At 41.3% G+C, this 27,461-nt stretch overlaps 2 protein-coding genes across 6 annotated transcripts in view; both read left to right on the forward strand.

The window, feature by feature from the left end:
* The window catches only part of dip2ba (disco-interacting protein 2 homolog Ba), a 39,831-nt gene extending 12,411 nt beyond the window's left edge, over positions 1 to 27,420 (forward strand). Inside the window, exons 2-39 of one of the 2 annotated variants that reach the window (XM_044038040.1) lie at positions 7,207 to 7,278; positions 8,264 to 8,419; positions 8,543 to 8,668; positions 8,977 to 9,213; positions 9,306 to 9,434; positions 9,767 to 9,778; positions 10,148 to 10,267; positions 10,654 to 10,851; positions 11,117 to 11,208; positions 11,298 to 11,408; positions 12,027 to 12,150; positions 12,462 to 12,571; positions 12,951 to 13,053; positions 13,251 to 13,315; positions 13,427 to 13,520; positions 13,771 to 13,890; positions 14,025 to 14,139; positions 14,805 to 14,944; positions 15,074 to 15,210; positions 15,660 to 15,740; positions 15,832 to 15,959; positions 16,373 to 16,487; positions 16,619 to 16,820; positions 17,033 to 17,145; positions 19,281 to 19,361; positions 19,512 to 19,635; positions 19,756 to 19,877; positions 20,225 to 20,336; positions 20,745 to 20,854; positions 21,358 to 21,488; positions 21,570 to 21,738; positions 22,155 to 22,325; positions 22,444 to 22,505; positions 22,614 to 22,671; positions 22,799 to 22,873; positions 23,039 to 23,213; positions 23,627 to 23,750; positions 24,303 to 27,420. In XM_044038040.1, coding sequence (XP_043893975.1) covers positions 7,207 to 7,278; positions 8,264 to 8,419; positions 8,543 to 8,668; positions 8,977 to 9,213; positions 9,306 to 9,434; positions 9,767 to 9,778; positions 10,148 to 10,267; positions 10,654 to 10,851; positions 11,117 to 11,208; positions 11,298 to 11,408; positions 12,027 to 12,150; positions 12,462 to 12,571; positions 12,951 to 13,053; positions 13,251 to 13,315; positions 13,427 to 13,520; positions 13,771 to 13,890; positions 14,025 to 14,139; positions 14,805 to 14,944; positions 15,074 to 15,210; positions 15,660 to 15,740; positions 15,832 to 15,959; positions 16,373 to 16,487; positions 16,619 to 16,820; positions 17,033 to 17,145; positions 19,281 to 19,361; positions 19,512 to 19,635; positions 19,756 to 19,877; positions 20,225 to 20,336; positions 20,745 to 20,854; positions 21,358 to 21,488; positions 21,570 to 21,738; positions 22,155 to 22,325; positions 22,444 to 22,505; positions 22,614 to 22,671; positions 22,799 to 22,873; positions 23,039 to 23,213; positions 23,627 to 23,750; positions 24,303 to 24,555 — 4,667 coding nt within the window. In that variant the 3' untranslated portion in view covers positions 24,556 to 27,420. The remainder of the gene's footprint in view (positions 1 to 7,206; positions 7,279 to 8,263; positions 8,420 to 8,542; positions 8,669 to 8,976; positions 9,214 to 9,305; positions 9,435 to 9,766; positions 9,779 to 10,147; positions 10,268 to 10,653; positions 10,852 to 11,116; positions 11,209 to 11,297; positions 11,409 to 12,026; positions 12,151 to 12,461; positions 12,572 to 12,950; positions 13,054 to 13,250; positions 13,316 to 13,426; positions 13,521 to 13,770; positions 13,891 to 14,024; positions 14,140 to 14,804; positions 14,945 to 15,073; positions 15,211 to 15,659; positions 15,741 to 15,831; positions 15,960 to 16,372; positions 16,488 to 16,618; positions 16,821 to 17,032; positions 17,146 to 19,280; positions 19,362 to 19,511; positions 19,636 to 19,755; positions 19,878 to 20,224; positions 20,337 to 20,744; positions 20,855 to 21,357; positions 21,489 to 21,569; positions 21,739 to 22,154; positions 22,326 to 22,443; positions 22,506 to 22,613; positions 22,672 to 22,798; positions 22,874 to 23,038; positions 23,214 to 23,626; positions 23,751 to 24,302) is intronic. The other variant, XM_044038042.1, reaches the window with a different exon arrangement.
* Positions 1 to 27,461, forward strand: part of samd11 (sterile alpha motif domain containing 11) — a 1,171,052-nt gene that overhangs the window by 1,001,388 nt on the left and 142,203 nt on the right. The gene's annotated exons all lie outside the window — the stretch shown is intronic.

Below are 27,461 nucleotides of genomic sequence, written 5' to 3' on the forward strand. Positions count from 1 at the left end.
GATGGATGGTTTCTTTTTGTGGACCAAACAATTACTCGATTAATCTAGAAAATAATCGAGAGATTCATCGATTTTGAAAATAATCGTTAGTTGCAGCCCTAGTCATGGGGTAAAATGCTTCATGTGGAGCTCATTGGCAAAGGTTTGAATGTACCAGATATTTGTTATAATACTACTACTTATAATACTAATAATACTTCTGGAGAAATGTAGCAGTTCGCTTGTAACTTGTTAACCTCCTAATCCTTAATACCCCCTACGTTTATTTTTATGTAGTTTTGTTGTGTTTGGAAAACCAAAAATCAAACTTTCTGTTTCCCATGGATATTCTGCAAAGGGGAATCATATGTTCTGCAGCCTTTTTTCTCTGCTGGCAGCATCTTTAGCCCTCAGATATAATTTCCTCCTCCCTTTCTGCATGAAAACCCCCACATGGACTTGCTTGGTCCCAGAGGATTTGTAGGCCTGCTTTTGCTGTGGAAAACACTGGTCCTGGAGGTGGGAGGCTTTCTGTAGACATTTTTGAAGCACAACTCAGACATTAAACAAATACCCCCTGAGTGAGACCAGATAGCCTGTGATATTTAATAGCTATGATTCAACTTCTGATACAATGGGAAAACACACCTGTAAGATATTAAGCTCCAGATCTGTCAACTACGGATAGACGGTAGAGAGTGATTTATTTACTAAAATTGTTTAGGCCATAAAGAATGTAGCCATGTTGCATCAATAAATGGAAGAGGAAATAAAGACGAGAAAGAAATATCCAGAAATGATGGATAGATGGATAAAATGCCACAGCAGTTTTATAAAGGTCATTGTGATGTAGTTACTTTCTTGACCAAGACAGCAGGTTGAAGATGCTCAAAAGACAGACAGAATGACTTTGTTTTTGTTGGACAAAAAAAGAAAATTAGTCAATTAATCAATTAACACAAAAGTTAAGTATGGGAATTCAACATTTATCTCTTTTCAAGCTGTTTCTATTTTAGAGCGTGGACACAGGCTTTTACCATCTATTTACACTAATGACCAGGTGCCATTAAATGGCCTTGGTGTCAGACTCATTCATTTGCATTTCCTGCCAAGAGCTATATACCCATGTTCTCAGCACAGTCTGCCCCTTGTTGTTGTGTTTCTGCACAGAGTGTCTTTAAATAAGATCCTGCGGGTGACGTTAGTTCCTCTCCTCTCCTCCCCTGTGTTTATGTGTGTATTTACATGTGAATGTGCACACTGCAGCTATTTGTGTGAGCATATCTGATTGTGGTTGTGCTGTGTTCGCCTGTTGTCATCCTCTCACCAAAGAGCCTATGGGAGAGTAGCTTTCTTTTGTTGGTATCCATTTCTCATTAGGTGGAGTTGTAGCAGTGTTGTATGTTAGCATCACATTTGTCACACAATAAACCATTGATATACAAAGACGTCTTTGTGCTGATCAAAGTACCACTGGCTTGAAGCCCTGCTATGACTTCACCGGGTTAGACGACAGTCCCCTTTCAGGCTTTGACTCCAGCCTTACTTCATCTGTCCCTTTGGCAAATATGAAATCTGTTATGCTGTTGTTGTTTATTCCAGATTACAGAGTAGGAAAGAATTTGAATAATGTGGATAAGTCTGATGTAAAATGTCTAATCTTGTTGGTTATCCTTCCTGAACTGTGTTTTTGAGAACAGTCATGTGTTTGCGACTGACCTGTGACTTGTAGCCGCCTGTGGGCATGCAAGGAGAGTAACCGACACTATGAAGCAAGAGGAAATAGTGGGCCACAGATGCAGTCTTGTCACTTCCTCTCAGGCGAATCTGCCTCCAGTAAGTACAGATGCTTTCCCAGGTGTGCAAGTAAGGTGCAGTCTGCACGTAATACTGGATGTGACCTATGTTTTCACCTTTAAACACAACATGTCACAATCCTATTTGATGAGGTGATATCAGTGATGCAACATCCTTGACCATGACATGGAAAACTGTTCTGTGTGTGGGGTTCACATGAAAATGGCTGCAACTTGTTCATACATGATTTTAGTCTTATTGTCGTTAAGTGCTGGGAGGCTAATCAGCTGAATCTTAATCCACTCAGAACCTAATTTCTGAGGAACTGGTTACATTTAGGGCTAAGATTTGAATTATCCTTTGCGTTTGGCATTAACTGGTTGTGGTGAAGGTTACGGATAAGACTTTGTGTATCGTCAGACTTAGCTGTGCAAACCTGTGAGTGAGGAGGGTTGGTGCTATTAAGAATTTCATATCCAGATCACAATACATGTCATGACTAATGCTTGATGATATGGCAAAAAAAGTTATCGCAATAAAAACAAAATATGTAATAGTCAATATTATAATCATGATACATGTCAGTCAGGTAATTAAATATTTAGTTTTGTTTCTGAGTAAGAGTTTTACAAGAGTGTAATTGTGTTTTTTATTGTCTGAAAACAACAAACACACAAACAATTTCACATGTGTGGTGAAACATTTATAGCAATAATTATATTGTGATTTATTTTGTTATTGAATCATTGCCCAGCCCCAGTCATGATACAGCACATTTTATATAAAATGTCCTTATTAAATTTAGGCCATGTCTTTGCAGATGCGATTTGTATGTATTTGTATGTGTGTATTTGTGGTTCTCCACAGACTCCCACTCCCTGCACTTTTTGATATGATACATAAAAAGTTTTGTGGTGTTTGAGGCTGTTGTCGTGTGGTGTGGTGTAGTGTGCATCATCATTTGCAAAGGGAAAATTTGTGTTTGCATAGTCCTACTCTGATACACTGCAAGTCCCACTCTGTTTTCATTATTTGGTCCCTGGGCTATTGGAAGAAACATTCAGTATTCATACACTGCCAGAGGAAGCAACCCAGGCTGCTTCCTCTATGCTTTAAAACTAACCAGAGGCACTTTGTCACTTAGTTTTTCTGCTGATCTGGTTTTTCCATCTTTCAAAATTAACCAACTGTCTACAAGGTGAAACCTCTGAAAAGATTGCTTCATTAACCCTCTTCGGCAGCAAGTCCTGAACAGTTTTGGAGAAAAAGGAACAGCAGGTGTTGCTCTGATTGAAAGCATAGCTGGGGAGCACATTTACCTGTTGGTTTTATGTAAATGTGAAGAGAAGTGTTGTTTGCTTAGAGTGGTAGCTTGTTCAGACAATTAACACAAACTTACAAAAAGCCTTTCAAGACTTCTCATTTCAATATTCATTTCAGTCTTTGTGTGTGCCCCACTGCAGTGTACTCGCACAAACATAACCTCAGCTATTGCTTCCCAGAGCTCTGTGACTGTATGCTGCTCTCATAACAATATTCATTACTCATTGTTTGTTGACCGCTGGTGTGGTATTCATTTTTCATTTTTGGTTTGTTTGAGGAAGTCCTATCAAGTGTATCAGCTACAGTTGTTATAGTAACATAACTCCAGATCTGCTTGTAAACAAGGAAGAAGTGTCACCGTCCTTGATGCTTGCACATAGAAAGCTACTTAACTGACACCCATACACAATCTCTCATTTCTACTCCTGAAATCTCCCACAGTCTCTCAGTTCCCATTCGCTATCTATCTATCTATCTATCTCTCTATCTATCTATCTATCTATCTATCTATCTATCTATCTATCTATCTATCTATCTATCTATCTATCTATCTATCTATCTATCTATCTATCCTTTCAGTGCAAAGTAGCAAATTCCTCTAAAAAAGGTCACTAGAGGTCAGGTTATATACTATTTTGCATATTGTTTTGGCATTATTGCAGCATAGTATCTGTATTCTGCCCTGGTGTAAACTGCACTTCTAGTCTATTGTAACTTCATCAGTGAGTCACAAGGCATTCAACGGAACACTTGCGTAAACAAAAATAAAAGCAAACATAAGAAAGCTGACAAGACAATGGCATAAACAAAGTAGAACTAGGAACAAAAAAGTCACATAAACACTATAATAAACCTTTTAAAAATGCATGTTTGAGTTGATGCACAGCACACTAAGCACTAATGAGTTGCACAAACATAAAAGTCTCTAATGGGCCAGATCAGAGTGAAAAATACCAGCACCGATTATAACTGGTCATTTACAGTATATCTGGATGCATGATGTCTGCTGTACAACCCTTTATGGCAGAATGCACTTTAGCTGCCTTTTAATTATTGATGAAACCTGCAATGTTGCTTATGTGTGTTTTCAGGGTGTGTGTCAGGGTTAGGATCAGCTGTCAGGAGGTCAGTGGCACCTGTTTAGAGGAAGAGTTACATTGTCACTGTAAGACATGGGGTGGTTATTGGTTTGAGCTGTTTTTATTAGTATTCAGTTATTGATGTAGCTGAAGAGTAGTAATTGCAAATCTGTCATACTGTCACACCATGATTTCATCCTGTCAGAGTCTCATACTATTCCATGCCTAGTCACCTTTAATTTCACTGAACTCTGAAACACTCAGAAGTCTGGAAGACACGAGAATGGAGATGTCCCTTTTTGCTGAATTAGTGCATCAACAACCACAATTTGTTGAACGGGTCAAGAGTGGAGAAAAAAAGAAATTCTTACACAGTCTTCGTTTGACACACTGACACACATCTGAGAGGTCAGTAATACCACTGTCACTCAGCATGAATTCCTCTGTGTACTGTAGCACCCTTTAACCTGAACCAGCTGTGTATACACACACACACGCACATAGACACAAAGATTTACTTCCTGCACCTCTGGGTTTTTGGGCAGTGAGCTCACTCTTCTGGCCAGTTGGCTCGCTCCGTTCATATGGCACTTTCCAATCAGCACATTTTTCTTTCTCTAGACAGACACTAGGAGACAATTTTGGCAGTGCACGCAAAGGGTGGGGTAACACGCATATCCTGTCCCCTGACCTCAGATTGCACATATATACACACACACACACACACACACAGTCACTGTTTTGTTTTGCTCCTGCTCACGCTCAAAACACCACATTCTTGCTGTACAAAATTGCAGCCTTTCCTTTTTTTTTGAGGCAACTGTCACAGTCCCTCTCTCAACCCAGAGACCCTCAGAGTCTCCTTGCCTACTGCCAGCCACAGAATCAGCATGATCGTGCCAGTCTGTCCCTGTTGTTATGTTCTGCACTAACACAGACTCGCCTGTGTCTGTGTTAATGACCCCCCTCCCTCCCTCCCTTCTGGCCCCACTGGAGCACCAGAACTGGGCTTTACAGAACCGTGTTTCCACTCTCCAACAACAATACTGCTCCAGTCCACTACAATCAACTTGTTGATTGCTCCACTTGCATGTCTCTTTGTGAGTGTTTTCCTCTTTATAAACAAGTCTGCAGCACGCCTGAGGAATGGAGAAACAAAGTGAAAGAATCTGTAATGCACATTTGCTGCTGTGCTTTTGATCTTGTGTAGATTTTGGGCCAGACTTCTAAGCATGAGGTCAGAGCTGAACAAAGGCCATCCTCTTTGAATCCAATCATAATCCCTCTTACTGTAAAACTTTCTATGACTTAACCAACTTTTTCTTTGCAAATGTCTCACACCCATTGCCTCCCTCCCTTACTCTCCGACCTTTTCCACATTTTGCAGTGTTGTGAAACCTCTAGTTTCCTGCATAGCAAGGATCCGACATAAGAGACATACATTTTGCAACTCATACTGGTAATTTACAAATTTAATCCATAGGGAACTCTAGTTTCTGATTATGTTGTTTATTCAGGCAAACACCTCACACCAGAGGAGAATGTGAGAAAGCTTTTAAGCAACAACATAGTATCTGAGTCACACATGGAACTCCCCACCCTGTGCTGGCTTATCCAGCTCACCTCCCTCCAATCTGCTGTTGAACTCGCTGTCTCCCCCTCTCTCCTAATTTTCTTTCCATTGTTGTTTCATACATACACTGAGCCATGTTCCCTCCTGCTTCCTTAAATGACACTCACCATGTGTTTGCCTTTTCCTCTTCCCTCCCCTCTTACTCACTGTTTCTCCAACCGAACTTTCCCTCTCCCTTATCTTTGATTTCTTTCTCTCTGTCAGAAGGTTGGGCGTGGGTCTCCATGTTGTCACTGCTCTGTTTGTTGGAGGTGTCGGAGGACTGAGAATAAGCAGCTCTTTGGCTCATTGCACTTGACATAGCATGCAGTGTTATCACTGTTCAACGAATGGGAACTGAGAGACTGTGTGAGATTTCAGGAGTAGAAATGAGAGATTGTGTAGGTGTGTCAGTTAACTGTATGGTGTAGCTGGAACTCTTTTAATTAAAAAATAAAGGTGTTTGTCATCTCAGGTGCATCTCAAAGTGCTTGAAATCAAAAGGTTTCTCTTTGAAGTAAGGTAAACATATGACATATATGACATAAAGTGCCTATAACAGAATATAAAAGAACTATCAATGCTATCAAACCTATCAGATTACTTTAGGAATGTGTGTAGGAATCTTTGAGGGACAGTGAAAAGTATCTCTCGTTTTTTTTCTCAGTATTTCTGGTGGAACCACAGACTGGGCCACTATGAAGTTGGTTATGGGCCTGGTATAGGGTGTGTCTTTCATATATATTTGCTGCACAAGCAGATTGTGTGTTTTGGGGTCCTAGTTAAGTGGTCTTTGTGCCTCTGAACTGCCTCTGCTGCTTTCCAAACTCTGGCTGCAGTGGGACTCCTGCCAGTCCAACAACGAATGAGGAAGGGGTGGTGCTGGGTGGGAAGAAGAGGGGGGGAGGTGAAAAAGATAAATGGTTGAGTCCCATGTGAAACTGGCTCACATGGCTTCCTCTTTACTCGGCATACTGTCCCAAACTGTTCTCGACAGCCTTTAGTTTTGCCATTGTTTTCTGCCTGGCACAGTTATCTGTTAAGTTGTTCTAATCATATTTGGGTTTGGTAGTCAGGAGGAGGTTTTTGTGCACATGTCATGTGTGTCCACTGCGGCTAATGTGAGGCAGAACAATGGCGTTATCTCTGTGCCTTGTTGTAAAGTGACTGAGCCGTCAAAATGTGCAGTTCGGTAGATTTAGTTTAAATAGGATTATTATAATATGACTCAAGTGCTGCAAAGGTATTAGCTACAGTGGCCTGCGCGTGTGTGCGTGTGTGTGTGTGCGCACGCGCGCGCGTGTGTGTGTGTGTACCTCATCTGGTTCATGTGTTTGTTTGTGTGTGCTGTTGTCTGGTGTTTGAGTGGTAATTATGACTAAAATAACAGTGTGGTGTCGCTGTCCTCTATCCTAGGTGACATCACGCAGAAGGGCTATGAGAAGAAGAGAGCCAAGCTGCTGGCCTCCTACATCCCCCATTTACCAAGTAAGACTAAGTCTTCTTCTCCCTTTTGTCTTATCCTCTTCTCTTCTAAGCAATCCCCTCCTTTGTGTAAGTATCACCTCCTCCTGCCAGAATTACTGGCATTGGTCACTCTGAGATTCAGACACTTCAAATAATTGCATCACATCATATTTTAAGCTGGAAGTGACATCCCTAATGCTTCTCTCCAGTCTGTTTGGAGAACTATGCTGGAAAAAAACAACTTGATTTGTGTGGTTTCAAGTGTCAAGTTGTTTTTAGCTTTGTGCAAAAGTAATGCAATTGACTGTCCAGTGTGTCTGTAATTGTCTGTCCAAGTTTTCCAAGAGAATTTGTGGCTTTCTGTGGCACTCTAGTGGCCAAAAGTGGTACTGCAGTAACATCCAAAATTACATTACATTACATGTCATTTAGCAGACGCTTTTATCTAATGCTCTGTGAATAGTGCACACATGGGGACTTGCGAGTAAAAACTAGATCTCAACTTATGCAATATTTGTGGTTTAAGCTGGCTCTACTTTTTGTTCTATTTTGGATCGGTTTTGATTGGATGTTACATTAGGTACTGGGAAGCTTTAAAGATCCAGGATCTTTAAAGCTCTCTTCAGAGATGCAGGATGTCACATCCTGCATCTCTACACAACCCCGCTTTTCCCTCCAAACCGTCGTCTCCACAAGGATTTAGGTCCTCTGGGAGCACAAGATGACTGACTAAAAATATATTTGCTTGAATCTAACCTAGTTTAATTTACTCCATTTACAGTACCAACTACATCAGTAGCACAAATCTCCCTTTATGTTGAGAGGCTCTGCTTATTGTCTGTAAGAACCTTTTCCAGGCATCATATGCATTTATAAATGTAGATGGCATTTAGAAAACAAGAGTTTAATCATGTATCTTTTAATTTTTTATTGTTTTTGTTGGTTATGTTGTCCTCCATTTGCTTTCATGGATAAATCATTCTATGCATCTGTCTGTGTTGTGTAGATGTGGATCTGTCTCTGCCAGATGTCCAGCTTTCCCCAAACCACAGTGCTGACCCTAGCCCAAGTCCTGAGGCCCCAGGCCCCTCCACCTCTTCAGCCTCCAGACACCACCGTGCACATCGCAGCGGAGGGGCCAGGGATGAACGTTACAGATCAGGTACACGTCATATACATGGAAAAAACACTCCTGAACAAACTATTAAGCACAATACATAACTCCATCCTGCAGGAGTAGATTTAGCTGGACTTTCTTCATTCTAGCTCTACTCTTATTCTGTAGACATCCACACGGAGGCTGTGCAGGCAGCACTGGCCAAGCACAAAGAGGAGAAGATGGCGCTGCCCATGCCGACCAAGAGACGCTCAGCCTTTGTCCAGTCTCCCATAGATACCTGCACACCACCAGGTAAACTAGTCTCCCACAGTCAGTGCGCTGGTGGTTACGCCAAATGGCTTCAGATCTTTTGTCCAGCAACTGCCCACACAACTGGATTGTTTGGTCAGAAGCATGTACAGTACTGTGCAAAAGCCTTCGGCCACCATTACATTTGTTGTTTTAGCAGTGCTATAATGACCATGCAGCGACCAACCGTCAGTCACACCACGCCAATACAAATGCCAACGATCATGGAATTTAACAGACATAAAATAGCAAAGCAGGTGGTGATCTGAGACTTTTGCACAGTACTCTATCGTACTTTCTCTTTCTGTCAGACACATCTTCTGCATCAGAGGATGAGGGTTCACTGCGCAGAAAGGCAGCTCTCAGTGCAGTGTTGGCCCAGAGCCTGCAGAGCCCTGATTACTGGATCAACCGTTCCGTCCAAAGCTCCTCCACGTCCTCGTCTGCATCCTCCACCCTCTCCCATGGAGAGCCCAAAACTCAACCACAGCCCCAACTTCAACCTGCAATTTCCGTGTTGGCAGATGTACTGGCCCACACACGCATAGGTACACTTTACTGATATTTAGCTCCAGTGTTAACATGTATAAAAGCAATAATTAATTGCTTCTTCTGACGCTCAACTTCTATTCTCCTCCAGAAAACAGTGTCCCCCCAGATGTGACGTCCTCCACTCCCCAGGACAGAGGGTCAAGGGTGGACCTGGCCCCAGCAGTCAGAGGCATGAGCCGTGGACAGAGCCGCTCCAGCATGCTGGATACTGCTGACGGTACAGTAACACACGCAAATGGTTGTTATATAGTCAGGTGCCAGATGCTGTCACTGTGTGGAGAAAAATCTTGGTTTGTGGCAATTGGTTCCTGCTTTAAATCAGGAAGGTGAAGAATCCTAGTCATGAAAGGCATTTTCTGTTTTGCATTAACTGTGTGACTCACAGCACTGTGGTGACAGATTGATGATTGGAGTATTCAGATCATTTCAAAATCTACCCATGTTCATCCAGAATCATCCTCATGGTGAATGCTGCTACTGACAGAGATTTTGTGTTCTTTCTTTTGGGTCCATTAATCCTGTCCCTGTCTTGCCTTTGATTTAAAAAAGGAAAAAGAAAAGGTAATATAAATCACAATCTTGGGAAGGGGAGGGATGCTGAAGAGGTCCACACTCGGCTTGCTTTCCAACCTAGAGTTTGTCTATCTGTCTTTATTTGTTTGTCTCGTGTTGTAGGTGTATTTGTAGAGAACCTCCTACTGTTGGTTTTCCTAATGGTTGTCAACTCCATGTCTCTTCAAAAACCTTTTGAATCCTTCCTGCTGTTCATTCTGATCTTGATTCTTGTGCATTCGGTTGTGCCTGTGCGAGGGTGTGTGATAGTGTTTTGTGTTAGAATAGGCATGCATGTGTTGGGTGGCTGTGTGGTGTGATTTTGGTTGCTTGTTGGCATATGTTTATGACGGTAGCTGTTTTTTGGTGTTTGTCCAGGTGTGCCTGTAAACAGCAGGGTGTCCACTAAGATACAACAGCTGTTGAACACACTCAAACGGCCCAAAAGACCACCACTCAGTGAATTCTTCCTTGATGACTCTGAGGAAATTGTAGAAGGTGAGATTCAAATCATCAAAATTCATTCAATTCAAAATTATGTATGATATGGGTTTCAGCATCCCATTTATTTTGATAAACAATACTATGTATTACTGTTGGATGGATTGCATCATTTTATTATGGGTGTTTTTTGCATCTAATATATTGTTACTATTTATAACAGATGTGCCAATTATTATGTAGAATTAAGTGAAGTGAAACAGCAAATGCCCAAAGGATTCACAATCTTTCACTAGCACTGTCATTTTAAACTAAAGGTTTAAGAATTACACTGAAATGACATCGTTACTCGTTGCTAAGTTGTTAATTACACAGGCTCACAGGTGTACCCCCTTATTTCTTGTGTCTATTATCTATTTATTTGTGTCTCTTTTGGTGCCCAGTTCCCCGGCCCGATCCCAACACCCCAAAGCCTGAGGGACGTCAAATCATCCCAGTAAAAGGGGAGCCCCTTGGAGTGGTCAGTAACTGGCCTCCTGCCCTGCAGGCTGCACTGGCCCGCTGGGGAGCCACACAGGCCAAGAGTCCTGCCCTCACTGCTCTGGATATCACTGGCAAACCCCTCTACACACTCACATATGGTGAGGACCACCTTAATAACTTGCATGTCGACCATTTAATCTGAAAACGGAATGTGATTTTGAGAAGCTGTTCTACATGAGCTGGTTTAGCTGAATGGATATATGTTGGCCTGAGAGGAATAACACCTACATTTCATTTTCGTCCCCGATTGGAGGTGGGATGAGAAGTTGAACTGCCCTCGGATCAGTTATGCAACATCAATCCTCGGTAAATACACAGCAAACAGGACTTTTTAAAATCAACACTCACTTTTATTCTCTGCAGGCAAGCTATGGAGTCGCAGTCTGAAGCTGGCCTATACACTGCTGAACAAATTAGGCACCAAGACTGAGCCTGTCCTACAACCTGGAGATCGGGTATGTCTGTCTGTCTGTCAGCCAGCTGCCACTATGTATTTAAGTGATAGAAGAACATGATAAAGGAAATATTTTTGTCTGTCCATCAGGTGGCACTGGTGTATCCTAACAGTGACCCTGGAATGTTCTGGGTGGCTTTCTACGGCTGCCTTTTAGCTGAGGTCATCCCTGTGCCCATTGAAGTACCACTGTCACGACAGGTAAATATGTTGTTAAGTGAATAACACTGTATTGATCACTTTGAAACACAGTTATTTAGTAATTCTTTGTCAAATAGAAGAGCTTAATAAAAGGATTAAGAACGAGGCTACAAACACATTTTTGGGTATTTTAAATATTGTTGGTTGCGGCCCCAGTGCATGTGTTTGGAATCATCACTGTGTTTGTTTGTTTGTTAATGTATTGCACATTTGTAAATAGTAAATATGCCAGAATGTATCCATTGACAAATTTGTATATGTGGTCCCTGGGCAAATTGATGGAATAAGACAAACCCAAGTTCAAGAAAAAAACGTAAACAAAACAATAATGGCAATATCACAAAATAAGGAGAAGCAGCATATGTCCATATGGAAGTAGGCACTATAAGTGGTTGAGAGACTAAAATGTAATAATTAAAAAAAAAAAAAAAATATATATATATATATATATATATATAGTGTAAGTAATGCCTCATTGACCAACAAATTGACAGTAAGAGGTTTTGCTGTGTGCTTATTGACAACATGGTTTTTAATTGTCGTAGTTGTGTGTGTGTGTGTATGTGTGTATGTCTCCCTGTGCGTCATACATATCCTCACTTTTGTCTCTCTCTGCAGGATGCTGGCAGCCAGCAGATTGGCTTCCTGCTGGGCAGCTGTGGTGTTAGTTTGGCTCTGACCAGTGAGGTGTGTCTCAAAGGGCTGCCCAAGACACCGAACGGAGAGATCATCCAGTTCAAAGGTCAGCCAGCAAAAATCTGCCATCTCAGCAAGATCTCACTTTTAGTCTCTTTGGGATTTATTATTTATACTCATTAAATATGATATGTTCAAAGGCCAATTTAGAGGCAATATGTGCTAGTGTTTAGCTGCGTAATCACTCTGTGTGTTAAATATTGGCTGCTTGCCTTGAAATTAGAGGTTACAGGGTGAATGTTGTCAATTTGTGGTGGCTCAAAATTAGTCGACCTAAATGCACTTTGTTTTTTTGTTTTTTTGTGTAACCTAAAGTAGTTGTTTGTTTCTTTGTGGCATTTTGATTTTATTCAACAGGATGGCCAAGGATGAAATGGGTAGTGACAGACACCAAGTACCTGACCAAACCGTCCAAAGACTGGCAGCCTCACATCCCCACCGCCAACACAGACGCCGCATACATTGAGGTAGTTTTTGTATATCCAATTGATTTAACTGATACACAACAGAAAAATTAGGTTTCCATTCTTATTTCCATTCATTAATCTTATTATCAGGAGTGGCACCTTTTCTTGTACAATACTAAAGAAATTCCTTGGTACATGCATTCCTGCTCCACAGAAGTTAATGTAAATCGGTTCAGTAGTTTCAATTAATCAGACTATCAGTGTCAAACACAGCAACAACTTCTGGGGCCTTCATGTCCAATGCTTCAGTGTGTGCCACCTTGAACCAGCTACACTGCGCCAAGTATAAACCAGGCTTAACTGTCAGGCACAAACAAAAGAATAAATTAAATAATTATTATCTTCTTTATCCTTGTTTTTTATGTCTCTTCCGCCAAAGTACAAAGCGAGTAAGGAGGGAACAGTGATGGGAGTTGCTGTGTCCAAGATCTCAATGCTGACTCACTGTCAAGCCCTGACCCAGGCGTGTAACTACTGTGAAGGTACGGTAATGTGTGTGTGTGAGATGAGATGATGGAGCCTTATAAACTAAGCATTAAAATGCTCAACTCTTTAGCTTGTAAGCAGGATGTTAATTTGCAGCAAGGCGTGTACATGATTTTTACTTAAGAACTATCAAGCTATGAAATGTGCTACCAGTGACCTAGTCATCCTAATCATAGTTTTCTGACTCTCTTAGGGGAGACACTAGTCAATGTGTTGGACTGTAAGAAGGACATGGGCTTGTGGCATGGCGTTTTAACGGTGAGACTAAATGTGGCAGCTTGTATTGTATAGCCAGACCAGCTGATCTTTGTAACTTTGGTATTGCGCACAGCATGGAATTGACAATGTGTTTATATTTTTCCCCTGCAGAGTGTCATGAACAGAATCCACACCATCACAGTGCCATATGCTGTGATGAAAGCCTGTCCGATGTCCTGGGTGCAGAGGGTCCACATACACAAAGGTTCAGCCAATATGCAAATCTTAACTTTACAGTTCACGTTTGTATGATTTCCGTTATCTTTAGTGTAATTTATCCAAAATACAGTAATAATGACAGAATTAGACATTAATTGTTCACTTCCAAGAACATTATTTTTCTTAAACTCATCAAGGGGAATTGGTCAAGCAAAGGTGTATATGTGAAACAGCCTGCAGGGATTGTGTTTTGATGGACCTACCTTATGTTGCATGTCGCTCTTACTTTTTCACAGCACGTGTGGCCTTGGTAAAGTGCCGTGACCTCCACTGGGCCATGATGGCCCACAAGGACCAGAGAGACACCAACCTGTCCTCTATACGTATGCTTATTGTGGCAGATGGAGCAAACCCATGTGAGTCATTTCTACACAAATATCATCCTTTTGTAATAAAAGAAAAATGCTGGATGTAGTCATTTTGTTTTGTCGTTAGTTTTAAATATGTCTGTCAGACTGTGGTAATGTTTTCATTTATTGTTTGTCACCAGGGTCCGTGTCTTCGTGTGACGCCTTTCTGAATGTGTTCCAGTCTCATGGTCTGAAGCCTGAGGTCATTTGTCCATGTGCCACGTCACCTGAGGCCTTGACTGTGGCCATACGCAGGTACTTCATCCTCAAATTCCCATTATTGGGATTCTGAAACTAGTTTAAATTTACCTGTAAACTGTAGACTGTTTTGTTTTTGTAACTATTTTTATTTTATAGTCATTTTATTCTGACTTCTAATAACAAGTCACTTGAGCGTGTTACAGTTTATTATGAGTAAACTCTAGGTAACTGCCATTGCGTTTTACTGTATATTGTTAACACCCATCATGTAACTGGTACCTGTATAACCACAAATCCAGGAAGTGAGAGTATTGAGACCCAGTGACAAGAACAGACGGATGTAAACAGAGAGTTGTGGTTTTGCCACCAACTGTCTTACACAACCAGTCACTGATGTAGTCACATCTCCAAACAACATCTCACATTTCTTATATGAATCAAAAAATAAAGCTTAAATAAGTTATCGTGCTTTAAGCATAAATCAATTTATGAACGAGTGTTATTTACAGTAAGGTGTACTTTTTGTAATATAACTAATATGCCATATTTATTTCTTGGTGAAGATGACCCTTCACTTTGACATAGTCTTTTCTGTTTAATGTCATTGTATAGGAACAAAAGGAATAGTCAAAGAAAAAATATCATGTGGTAATTCAAATATAAAAATATATGTACAGTTTTTTTTTTTAAAGGTTAATTCCATTTTTCCCTCTCCACAGACCTGGTGCACGAGGAGCTCCGCTGCCTGCCAGGGCCATCCTGTCTATGGGCGGGCTAAGCCACAGTGTGATCAGAGTGAACACAGAGGACAAAAACTCTGCTCTCACTGTTCAGGATGTGGGCCATATTATGCCTGGAGGTCAGCAACTGCAGTTGGTTTAAACTGGCACTGCTTCAGTTTAACTGCTGCCACATTTACTGTGGATTATTACTTTATCTTAGGTTTTTTCATGCATTCTTTGACGTCAGAACTGTTTGTGTCTTTTAGCTCTGATGTGCATTGTGAAACCAGACGGGCCTCCTCAGCTGTGCAAGACGGATGAAATAGGAGAGATTGTAATCAACTCGCGGGCTGGAGGCACCATGTACTATGGTCTGCCTGGAGTCACCAAGAACACATTTGAGGTCTGTCAGACTTTAAGAGCAATAGGTCACGTTAGTCTCATTCTACACTAATCGGGGATCACAATTTTCAGTTTCTGTCAGTATATGAGACAAGAATTGTGGATTGCTGCAACACACAGCTTGTCAAGAAGTTATGTTAATACTTTGGAAGAGTTGCTGTGTACCCCTGTCCCTAAGTACTACAAGCCGGTTTAGAAAATGGATGAATTGGAAAGAAGCACTAGATGGAGCCACCCACTGTACTTCATGACATAAATGCATTGTTTATATGAACTGAAGAGACTTAATTCATGACCATTGTGACTGTGAAGTTTTATAGACAATAACAATAGTAAAATTATTCCTATATATCACTGTTCTTTTGGTATACTTTTGAAATCTAACAGCAGGGTGACTTGCTCTACTACGTGTGTTTTATTCTAGTCACTGATCGCACTGCTTTTCTATAGGTGATCCCTGTTAACCAAGCCGGAGCACCCATTGGAGAAATTCCCTTTAGTCGGACTGGTCTGCTTGGATTTGTTGGACCGGTAAGCTTACATAATCAGAGATATTCAGTATAATAAAGGTGAGGAGACAGGTTTTTATGTCCTTGCTGAGTTAAATCTGCCCGCTCCACAGGGAAGTCTGGTGTTTGTTGTGGGGAAGATTGAGGGGCTGCTGCTGGTGAGCGGGCGCCGCCACAACGCGGACGACCTGGTGGCTACCGCACTTGCAGTGGAGCCTGTCAAAACTGTTTACAGGGGGAGGTGAGACACTGAGTGTCTGTTTCTGTTCATCCACACTACATGAACTACATGCTAAATACTCCAGTAGTAAATATTTCCATGTAAGCAATGACAATTTGTGGTATGTTAATGGTGAGTAAAAAGAGTAGCGCTTGTACAGTATATCCCTGTATACTGATTAATCCATAGATAAGGTTTCTGCAGGTCTTTTAAGTCATCTAACAGTCCACAATATCACAATTCCTAAATTTAATGTGTATGTAGGTGTAGGTGTACAATGTAATTAAATAAATGACACTCAGTCCACGTGGCTGCTTAATATTGTGTCATATACAGTGTGAAAGTACTGACAGATTGGTTCACATATATCGTGCATTTAATTTGAGTTTAATGTAGAATAGAAAAATAAAATGTTTGTGCTCACTTCCTTGCAGGATCGCTGTGTTTTCAGTGACAGTATTTTATGATGAGAGGATAGTGATTGTGGCAGAGCAGAGGCCTGATGCCAGTGAGGAGGACAGCTTCCAGTGGATGAGTCGAGTACTGCAGGTAAATCACACATTTACTCGAGTCTTCTTTAAAGCTGATTTAATATAGGTGTACTCACTTAAATCGTGTCATAGATCATCCCCAAATTACAACCCTCCCCTCCTTCTTTGTCTTGCGTATTCTTTGTATAGGCCATCGACAGTATTCACCAGGTCGGCCTGTACTGCCTCGCCCTCGTCCCAGCCAACACCCTCCCCAAGACGCCACTTGGTGGTATCCACATCTGTGAAACCAAGCAGAACTTTCTGGAAGGAAACCTGCATCCCTGTAATATCCTCATGTGCCCACACACCTGTGTTACCAATATGCCTAAACCACGACAGAAACAGCCAGGTACGCTGACACTGACGGTATCTACTAGTGCTTACTGCTGTATATAACATTGCAGCGAGGAAAGACTGCCAGAAACACGTTAACTGATTATGATTATGATCAATTAAATCACTTTTTCTGTTTTTTTGTTTCTTCTGTTCAGGGTTTTTGCTGTTTTGTTATGACTCAAAAATTAGTATTTACCTGAATTTTATTGCATCTGATTTGCACAGTGGATGTGGGTCCAGCTTCTATGTTGGTTGGTAACTTGGTGGCAGGGAAACGGATCGCTCAGGCTACAGGCAGAGAGCTGGGTGTGGTGGAGGACCAGGACCTGATCCGAAAGGTACTGAACCCAAATCACCACACTGACTACAAAAATAATTATCAGAATTTTTTAAATAATTTTAACTTCTCAATGCATAATTTATAGACTTTAATTTGCTAATGTTTCCAGAAAACTAGAGTGCTCATAACATTAACTTGACATGTGAACAGTGGTGTTGCGTTTCTTATTCACTGTAAATTACACTGAATAAGAACACACTAATGGAGCTGCAATGAATGGACGGAAATGAATCAACTAACATTTCTGCATTTAATTGCATCACCTTAGGCTCTACTGTGACACTTTTTTTTAAAGGTTTAATAACCAAAACAAAACATATTATGAAATGATTGTTGCTCTGCAGCTTTTCTCTTTATGATAAATCTTTTCACATTAATGTCCTCTCCTAAATCTCTATTGTTCTCCCTTTATTTTGCTTGGGTTGGGCGTTAGCTCTGTATGTGGCCCACCATGATGGTAAGGCTCTAGTCTGGCCCCCACTTGCCTTTGCTTCTGCTGCTTCTGTCGGTCAGATGTGTTTGCAGATGTGCAGCCCTGACAGCCTGATGGCCTCCAGCTACAGTTTTGGCTGTACCCAACTTTATCAAAAATAATACAAAATAATGAAGTCAATGGCATCATCCATTTATGAGTAACATACATTCTCTATGCTATCATCTTTTAAAATAGGAGTTGGCCAGCTGCCTACTTGCCAAACTACTGGCTCAGCAGTAAATTAAGTCAGTTTTAATTCTGTAAGTGAACATTAGTTTATTTACGTTCACAGAATCTGCATGTACAGTTTTTGTTGTGCAGTTATAAATGGCATACGTGAGCAATCACACACCATGTAAATAGGTTATGTGACGCTTTATATCTAGTTATATAGTACCAAACAGGAACATTACGTGTGCATCTCTGCTCGCTGTGTTCACTGTGATGCGCCCATGTGTGTAGCATGGCTTTCTGAGTGGTCAGGGCAGCCGGTCTGCATGATGTCACTTCAGATTTATTGTTGAGCAGAGTGTGACCTGTGCGAGTGGATGGCACAATGGACAACTCCAGCTGGAGATTTTAATGTGGCCAACTTTGTGACACTGTTGTAAATTGTGTGTTTTATGTCTGGAGTACACCATCATGGTGTTGACTTTTTTTTGCCTTTTTGTGCTCCCTAATGTTCATATTCTTCTGTCTTATAATTAATTCTTTCTCTGCCCTGTTCTGTCCTTTGCACTGCCACCGACTATTTCCTCATCATGATGAATATAATGAACACTGCTTATGTAAAAAAACAAGTAGTGTATTCTTCCATTAAAGCAACCTAATTTAATTAATAGTGAACTAAGGCGTTAATGTTTGTCAATGGAAACACACACAAAAAAGAAACAAAACAGATACTACAAGACTGGTCCATGTAATAAAGTAAGGTTATGACTTAAATGGTAATGTGAAATAAGACACCTCACTCATACAATGGCCCATGTTACACGGTGATATAAGACATAAAGTGTAATATATGAGTTAGGTCTATATCCATTATTCCCAACCGTGATCTAAGGCAGTTGTCCATCATAGCATTTATTTAAATCCATAGTCCTTCATGAACATAGTGTCCATACTCACAATCTATTTTTTCAGAGAGGTAGGGTCTTCCCAACAAACAGAGCAGTCGGTGTACTAACACCAACTGACCCACTGCTGTCCTTACATCTACTTTTTTGCTTTAAAAAGTTATCATTAAATTTAGTTTGAAAGGCCCATAGCTCGTTAGTTTTTGACAGTGAGCCAGGTACAGATGGACCTAGCATGATACCTGGCAAAAATATTCTCTGGACACTCCCATCCTCTGTGCTTGTGTCTGTGTGAGCGGTCAAACAACATACTGTATTTGATGCCCTTTTCAAAATGTCTTTCGCATTCCTCAAAGTCTGTGTGAAAAGAGTAAATGTATCTGTTGCCACTGAGACCACGGTTGATATCTGACTGTTTACAGGCTTTTCTTTGTGTCTATTTTCTGATTCTTTGTATATGTATTATTATTTGCCACCGATGTGCATTTGTAAGAATTTCAGTTTGTGCTATAGATGTATTTATTCACTCCTGATGTTTTAGGTGATGGCATATATGACACATTACTCTTCATGCCTTTTCAGCACCAGTTCTTGTCTGAGGCGCTGCAGTGGCGAGCCCAAACCGACCCAGACCACGTGCTGTATGTGCTGCTCAATGCCAAGGTAGAAGAAGCACACACACACACAAAGTTTCAAACATTTTGCATATATGCAAAGAATGCATATATTTGTCTCGGAAATTGTTACCTAATACTAATGGTAATCCATTTTGTCCGTCGTAAGGCTAGCTTAACTTCCTCTGTTTTGCACTAGGGGGTGGCAGTGTGCACAGCCACTTGTGCTCAACTACACAAGAGAGCTGAAAAAATCACAGCCACCTTAATGGAGAGAGGAGGCCTCAACACAGGAGACAATGTAGTGCTGCTTTATCCCCCAGGTAAACATAGACTCACTGCTCATCCTCTGTTGATGGCCAACATACAGCCAACAGTGAACAGATTTACGGGTTAAAATGATTGTGATGATTGAATGGTTTTCTCATCGTTTACCTCTACAGGTATCGACCTGATAGCTGCCTTCTATGGCTGTCTCTATGCGGGCGTTATTCCTGTTACAGTGAGGCCGCCACACCCACAGAACCTGGCTGCTACTCTGCCCACTGTCCGCATGATCATCGATGTGAGTGTACCACCTGGATACAGCAGAATAATAATAAAATAAGTGGTGGAAATATAGTATTTTACCACAGCAAGTAGCGCATGAGCTACTTTTGTGTTTATTTTTTTTCAGACAACTATTAATGGTGATCGTAAATAATGTTATTAGACAGACATAGTGTCCCTCACATTTATCAGTAGATATTGAAGTGCCCATATGCAATAACTCAATTTCATGCAATCTCAGTGTAGAGCTTTTTGTTATTAACCCAGTGAGTGATTTCCATGGAGGAAACCCTAAATGGCTTTTATACAACATCTCAGATCTGTGTTTTATGACGACCTCTTTGTGTTTGCTGTGTGTCACAGGTGAGCAAAGCAGCCTGCATCCTCACCACCCAGCCTCTTATGAGGATCCTCAGGTCCAGGGAAGCTGCTGCCAGTGTCAATGTGAAGACGTGGCCCACTATCATTGATACAGGTGCTGGACCCTATTGTGATAGTTAAGATGCAATGGGCATGAGTTGAGAGAGATGGAATATGTTGGTACAAGAATGATGTAATCATGTATGCACACACAATCTCGAGCCTTAAAAATACTGTATGTTCCCCATTTGGCCACAAGGTGTCCTGTTTACCTTTATCCCATCTCTGAACTGTAGTAAACAGTGCATTTCTTGTAGGCTGCACATAAACATGAGCTTTCAAAGTGGCACCTTTTTTGGCACCTAAATAAAAATATAACATCCTCCCACTCCACAAGGTGAACTGTTCCAAGGCTGAAGCAAATCCATGAGGGCAAATGGTTAAACCAACAGAAAGACAGTACACATCATTTATTTTTGTCCAAAAGGGAAATAAATAAAAATCTCCTCCTTTCTTCTCCCAGATGATCTTCCCAGGAAGCGGCCTCCGCACATCTATAAACCTCCCACAGCGGAGATGTTGGCCTATCTGGACTTCAGTGTGTCCACCACGGGCATGTTGACTGGAGTTAAGGTAAAAGAGCAGGGCTTTGTGACTAGTGTATAGTTCATTAGAACTAGAATTAGTCGTTTTTGTGTACACACCAAATAGTGGTAATGAATTTGACCCCTCCTTATTACACACCGGTAGTGAACACACACACACACAAGCCGGGTGCTGGAGCATTGGGCAGCACTTATCTGCACTCTGAGAGCAATAGGTGATTTGGTGCCTCGCCCAGATTCTTTCCTCTTGGAAAGAATCTGTTTCTGAGATATTCTGTGAAATTTCATTAAAATCATACAGATACATGTAAATGTTAGTTTAATATACTGGGATGTGCATTTCAAGCAAAAATGCTCGTTGCCGAGTATTATCCGCTGATTATTCATAGGCTGCATATCAGTGTACACACACACACACCGAGTGGATGAGGTGGAGTGAAAGTTAGGTAAAGGGTGTGTAAAGATGGATTACCCTTACATGGAAACCAGCCAGACTGAATATATTCTTTGTTTTTATACATTTCTCGGCAGATGTCTCACGCCGCAATCAGTACCCTGTGCCGCTCCATTAAGCTGCAGTGTGAGCTTTACTCCTCACGCCAAATAGCCATCTGTCTGGACCCATACTGTGGCCTGGGCTTCGTCCTTTGGTGCCTCTCCAGGTGACCCACACATCGACTGAATATCATATTTATATGGTTACATGTGGCAGTGTTGCTGTAATGTGTGTGTTTTTGGTCCAGTGTTTACTCAGGTCACCAGTCCATCCTTATCCCTCCACTGGAGCTGGAGAGTTCACTGCCTCTGTGGCTGAGCACGCTCAGTCAGTACAAGATCAGAGACACCTTCTGCTCTTACTCTGTCATGGAGCTCTGCACCAAAGGCCTCGGCACCCAGACAGAGATGCTGAAGGTCACACACACACACACACACACACCTACAGCCACACATACACACACACTCCCACTGTGTTTGTGCAGTAATTTTTGTGAAACAGCACAAAAATAACTGCTCTGTAATTTCTGTCATTACACTAGTAACAGCAGGTGATGCATCAGTTTGTCATTTGAATCCCATCTGCTCGAAACACCTGTTAATCGTGATATTAAGAAAGGTTTAATGAGAGCACAGAGATTGGACTTGAGAGCAAATGAGCGGCAGCTCTTCATGTGAAAATATTTCTTCATTCCTTTTTCCTTTTGGAATCATAAAAACAATAAATAGAAAATGTATACTCAAGGACAGTTACATGTTTGGGAGCATATGAAGCAGGCTTCACATCATTCTTATTTTTTACATATTTAATCTTCATCTGTTCTTGTTTCCAGGCGAGGGGTCTGAATCTGTCATGTGTGCGGAGCTGTGTGGTGATAGCAGAGGAGCGGCCTCGTCTGTCTCTCACACAGTCCTTCTCCAAGCTCTTCAAAGACCTCGGTCTGTCGTCGCGCGCCGTTAGCACTGCTTTTGGCTCCAGGGTCAACCTGGCCATTGGTCTGCAGGTTGGTTTCATACAGACACACTGCATCAGCTCACTATTTACCTTAAATGTTGGTGATTTTCATTATTATTTAGCTCTCATTTAACTAATTTTAGTTAAATTTCCCTCTCTGTCTTTAGGGCACAGCTGGACCAGACCCCTCCACTGTCTATGTTGACATGAAGTCTCTGCGTCATGACAGGTGAGTCACTGTTACAATGGCAACTGCAGTCATCATATGGTTGGAAATAATGAAAACAAACTGATCGAATCCAAAAACGAATGTCTGTCTTTTGTCCACGTCTGTCAGGGTGAGGCTAGTGGAGCGAGGAGCGCCACAGAGTCTTCCACTCATGGAGTCGGGCACTGTAAGTATTGATTATTGACCAGTTTAACTTGTTTGTGTAATGGTCACACTGACCAAAGACCCGGAGAGGTAATAAAAGCTGTTGTATTATCCCTAAAGCTAAAGCCTGTTCTGTGTTTTCCTTTAAGATTTTACCGGGAGTGAGGGTCATCATCGTCAACCCAGAGACCAGAGGCCCATTGGGAGATTCACATCTTGGAGAGGTGAGAGAGGTTATTAGGATAATGATATATAAATATTTTCTCCTCATCCTTTTCCTCTGAACATTGATTTATTTTTATTATTTTCTCTACTGGGTGAATTTGTTAGCACAGATATTTAGAGGTCACAAAAAGAGAAATCCTCCTATATTTCTGTCTTTTGTTTAGATCTGGGTGAACAGTCCTCATAGTGCTAGTGGCTACTACACCATATATGGGGAAGAGAGCCTGCAGGCGGATCATTTCAACACCAGACTCAGCTTTGGGGAACCCAACACCCTGTGGGCCAGGACGGGCTACCTGGGCTTCATCAAGAGGACTGAGCTGCTAGATGCAAGTGGAGGTGAGACGACGATAGATAAAAGTTAACCTAAGAGTTATAAACACAGTATAGGATGACACAATAGCATTTATACTGTTGCTATAACGCTGTACTCACTTTTGGGGGAGGGTTAATAAATATATATATATATAATATATAAATAATTTTAGTCCGTATTCATATCCCCATTCACACATTGATTTGTGTAGTGCTTCATTGTGTCACCCACACATTCTGTTCACGCACTGATGAAAACAGCCATCAGAGGCGAATTTGGGGTTCATCATCTTCAGTGTCCCTTTGACTTGTATACTGGGCAGGGAATCAAACCGCTCACCTTCAGCAGTCACTTTTGCTCATTGATTTCCAACGTCGCCCACAGTGGTAAAATATGGCCAAGTGTGAACCGTCCCGTTTGTCCTTCTCCTCTGCAGATCGTCACGATGCCTTGTTTGTGGTCGGCTCTCTTGATGAAACGTTGGAATTGAGGGGGTTGCGTTATCACCCCATCGACATTGAGACATCTGTGTCCCGAGCCCATCGCAGCATCGCAGAAAGGTGAGGTTCAATCTGTTCTTGTACTAATCGTGTGCATCGTGACGTGCACTCACTGGCCAGTTTATTAGGTACACACAACATCCTAGTAAAGTGGCATGTTAATGTGCTCAGAGATGGTCTTCTGTAAACCTTGGGGTTGGAACAACAGATTACTTGAGTTATTGTTGCCTCTCTGTCACCTCAAACCGGTCTGGCAATTCTCCTGTGGCATCAAAAAGGCATTTTCAAGCAAACTGCTGCTCAGTGGACATTTTTTCTGTTTCGGACCATTCTCTGTAACCTCTATAGATGACTGCTCAGGAAAATCCCAGTAGTTCAGCAGTTTCTGAATTACTCAGACCAATATGTGTGTCTCAACTATGACACATTCACATTCACTTAAATGGCTTTGAATGTGGCTGATTAGATATTTACACACGGTTGAACAAGTGTACCTATTAAAGTGGCCACTGAGTGTATAGCTGTCTTTCATACTTTTATATACAGAAAATACAAATATAGACATGAACACCAAAATTATTACTGAATTTGGACTGTGCTGTACACACTCAGCGCCGTGTTCACATGGACCAACCTGCTGGTGGTGGTGGCGGAGCTGAGCGGTTCAGAGCAAGAGGCCTTGGACCTGGTACCCCTTGTCACCAACGTGGTGCTGGAGGAACATCACCTCATTGTCGGGGTGGTGGTCATCGTGGACCCCGGTGTGATCCCCATCAACTCCAGAGGAGAGAAGCAAAGGATGCACCTGCGAGACTCCTTCCTGGCAGACCAACTGGACCCCATCTATGTGGCCTACAACATGTGAACACCTTCCACCGACCGATGCAGGAAACTGAGCCGGGGTCTGAGGACAGACGTGAGGGATCAAGCATTGGGGGGTTGCGTTCAGTGGCAACCCCCCCTTGGTGTTCACCTCAAAACACTGAACAATTTGGGAATGCAAGCACAGTACCAGCGATTGATTGCACTTCCCTCTCAGAAACTGTTCTTCTTTGCTTCCACCTGCTCAACCACTTCAGTCAAGGTTCACTGAGATTTCTCTCGTCTTAAGAGTAGACACATCTGTCACCTGGAGGCAATATGCTCTTCATCGTCTCTGTGCGTCCTACATTACCTTCATCGTCTCAATTTCATGTTTTTACATTTTTAATTACTTCCTTTCATCAAAGAACAAAGTCTACCCTCCTTCCATTCCTTGGTTTTTATCCTTTTTATTATTTTTTTTTTAACCCACTCGCTTCTTGATGGCAGGATGGTGAACTGGAACTGCTGAGAGGAGCTGGAACTTCCCCCCTTACACTTTTTAAGTCCTTGCACCTCTGAGTCCACTTTCTGTCTCACCTGCCTCAAGAGGACACCCACATGTCCAGCAAATCCACATCAGTATTAACAAGTGCCACCAGGAAGTGCAGCTCACAGAGAGAGCCTTCCTACCAGGTGCACTGTGGCTTTCACCTCCCGTCAAACACCGTCTTTGTCAGCAGACATCATCGCGTCATCTCCTAAAACATACACTTGAATAATATGTTGGTGCAGGAAAAAACTCTTCATAAACGTATAGTAAAGATAAAAAAAACCAAACACATTTCCAGTGTAAGTAGGAGTCCATCCATGACATCATCATTTTGATTCTGACAGTACTAAATTCAAGAAGAAAATCAACGTTGCAGTGAAAACTTTTGAAGCTTTGCCTGTTGTTTTTAAGTGTGCGCGCTGATTTGAAGGTTTTATCGGCCAAAAACAGCAAATCAAAAAAAAGTGCTGGATCAGCAGTGAATTGGATGCTTTTGCTTTGCTCTTGCTGAACATTTAGACTGCACTTAACCTCTATTTGTGCCTTTCATGTTTTAGCAATGCATGCGAGGCAAAATAATAAGCATCTAGAAGGTTTGCTTGAAAGGTTTCTCTGAGTTTCCCCTCACCCAGGTAATTAAATACTCAGTTCAGGTTAAAAAAAAACAAAACAAAACATTTTTAACCATTTCCCTTTGATTGTATTCATGAATCCAGGTCGTTGGACATGATATGCTGTATATCCATGTTCTTTGTGTATCACACAAGTAAAATATTAACAGGTTGATTTGTATGAAAATACAAAGTAAAAAAAAAAGCACGATTTTTGAGCAAAAACATCTTTGTTTGGATACATAAATGCACTGGCTAGCTGTTTTTTCTCTAGATTCTGTGAATATACAGAATATTAAGTGGCAAATGTTGAACCATTTCTTTAAAAAAAAACTTGGGTCAGGTTTTTGTTTTGTCACAAAATCAGGTGCTTAGTTCAAATGAAATGTCAATACACGGGGACAGGACTGGCTGTAATGACGGCAGCAGCCACAGAAACTAAACTCGAGGTCAACTTCACATAACGTGCAATGCCCGTGAGCTTTTAAAACGTCTCAGTATAGAGGAACGTTGGATTATATTCTAGTCGAGATGACATTTGAGCCGATGAAGACTGTGTAATTTGATTGAAAACAAAGTAGCAGGTCAGAGTTCCACGGGATAATGAACTGACACTAGCGGCTGGCTTTTAGTCTGTGTGTAGTTTCCCACCATCTGTCTTTTAATGTGATTAGATAAATGTAAGTGATCAGACGGCAGGTCAGAGACTTTACGACTGCAGTCATTTATGGTTATGGTCTAATGAATTAAAAAAAAGAAGCAAAAATCAAGCACGAGTACACACTGAACCAGGTGCTAGTTTATAACGCAAAAACTCTCACATCATTTATTTGTTTTTGTAGCGGACAACACGTCTTCGTCTTTTCCAGTTTGAGTCATGCCTTTCTCATTTCACCATCACCCTTTAATTAAGTCTCTCTGAATGTCAATAACACTGAGTAGAAATTAAGAATGAACAGTAATCAGCAAGCAATTTGTGATTTTAATTGGCAGAGTCCTCCTTTTGTTTTACTTTTTTATTTAAAAATGAGGGTATGGATGTTTGTCTGTTTACTGCATTTTAGAGGTCAAATACTGTTTTACTGGTGTTCATGTGTAGATGGAAATGAACTTTGTCAATTTGAACAAAAACTTGACTGATCTTTTCATACTTGACTGTATTGTTAATTTAATAGTATCACTTTGCAAAAGAGGAAAAGAAAGAAAGAAAACAAAAAAAGGTTTTGGATTATTTTGGCAGGAACAATGTGCACTTTCCCAATATCATTTGTATGTGTGTGCGTGTGTGTGTGTGTGTGTGCGCGCGCGCGCAGGAGCGGAGTGTGTAAAGTGTGTATGTCCAGTTCAATAGTTATATTTTGTTTTTCTGGTGCAACAAGGTTTGTCTTTTGTAAGAAAGTGATACCAGAATATTAAACCATTTTATAATTTCTTCTTTTTTTTTGTTACGTCGCCTCCACTGTATTTTTAGGTTTTTCCATCCAATTTGGAATTGAATATATTTAATCTGGGTTCCATCAATATTTTCCTTTCTTTGAAAGAGCACAACGTCTGCAAACGGCTGGTTTGGATTGGAAACAGCTTGACTTAGTAGAGCACATCATTAAACCACTCTCCATTCAGTGACGGACACTGACGACGTGCGAGCGAACCCGTATCTGAGGCAAGTGAGAATTACAAACTGAAGCTTCTGAGCTACTGTGTAATAAACGCTTTGTTGCTACTGTTTCACTCAGAAAAGGTTTAATAAAGTTTTATAATTTCATTTTTGCCCTTCAAGCCTTTTCAATAGACATTGGTGCTATT

The sequence above is a fragment of the Solea senegalensis genome, linkage group LG11, assembly GCF_019176455.1.
Source record: "Solea senegalensis isolate Sse05_10M linkage group LG11, IFAPA_SoseM_1, whole genome shotgun sequence".
In the NCBI taxonomy this organism is placed as follows: Eukaryota; Metazoa; Chordata; class Actinopteri; order Pleuronectiformes; family Soleidae; genus Solea; species Solea senegalensis.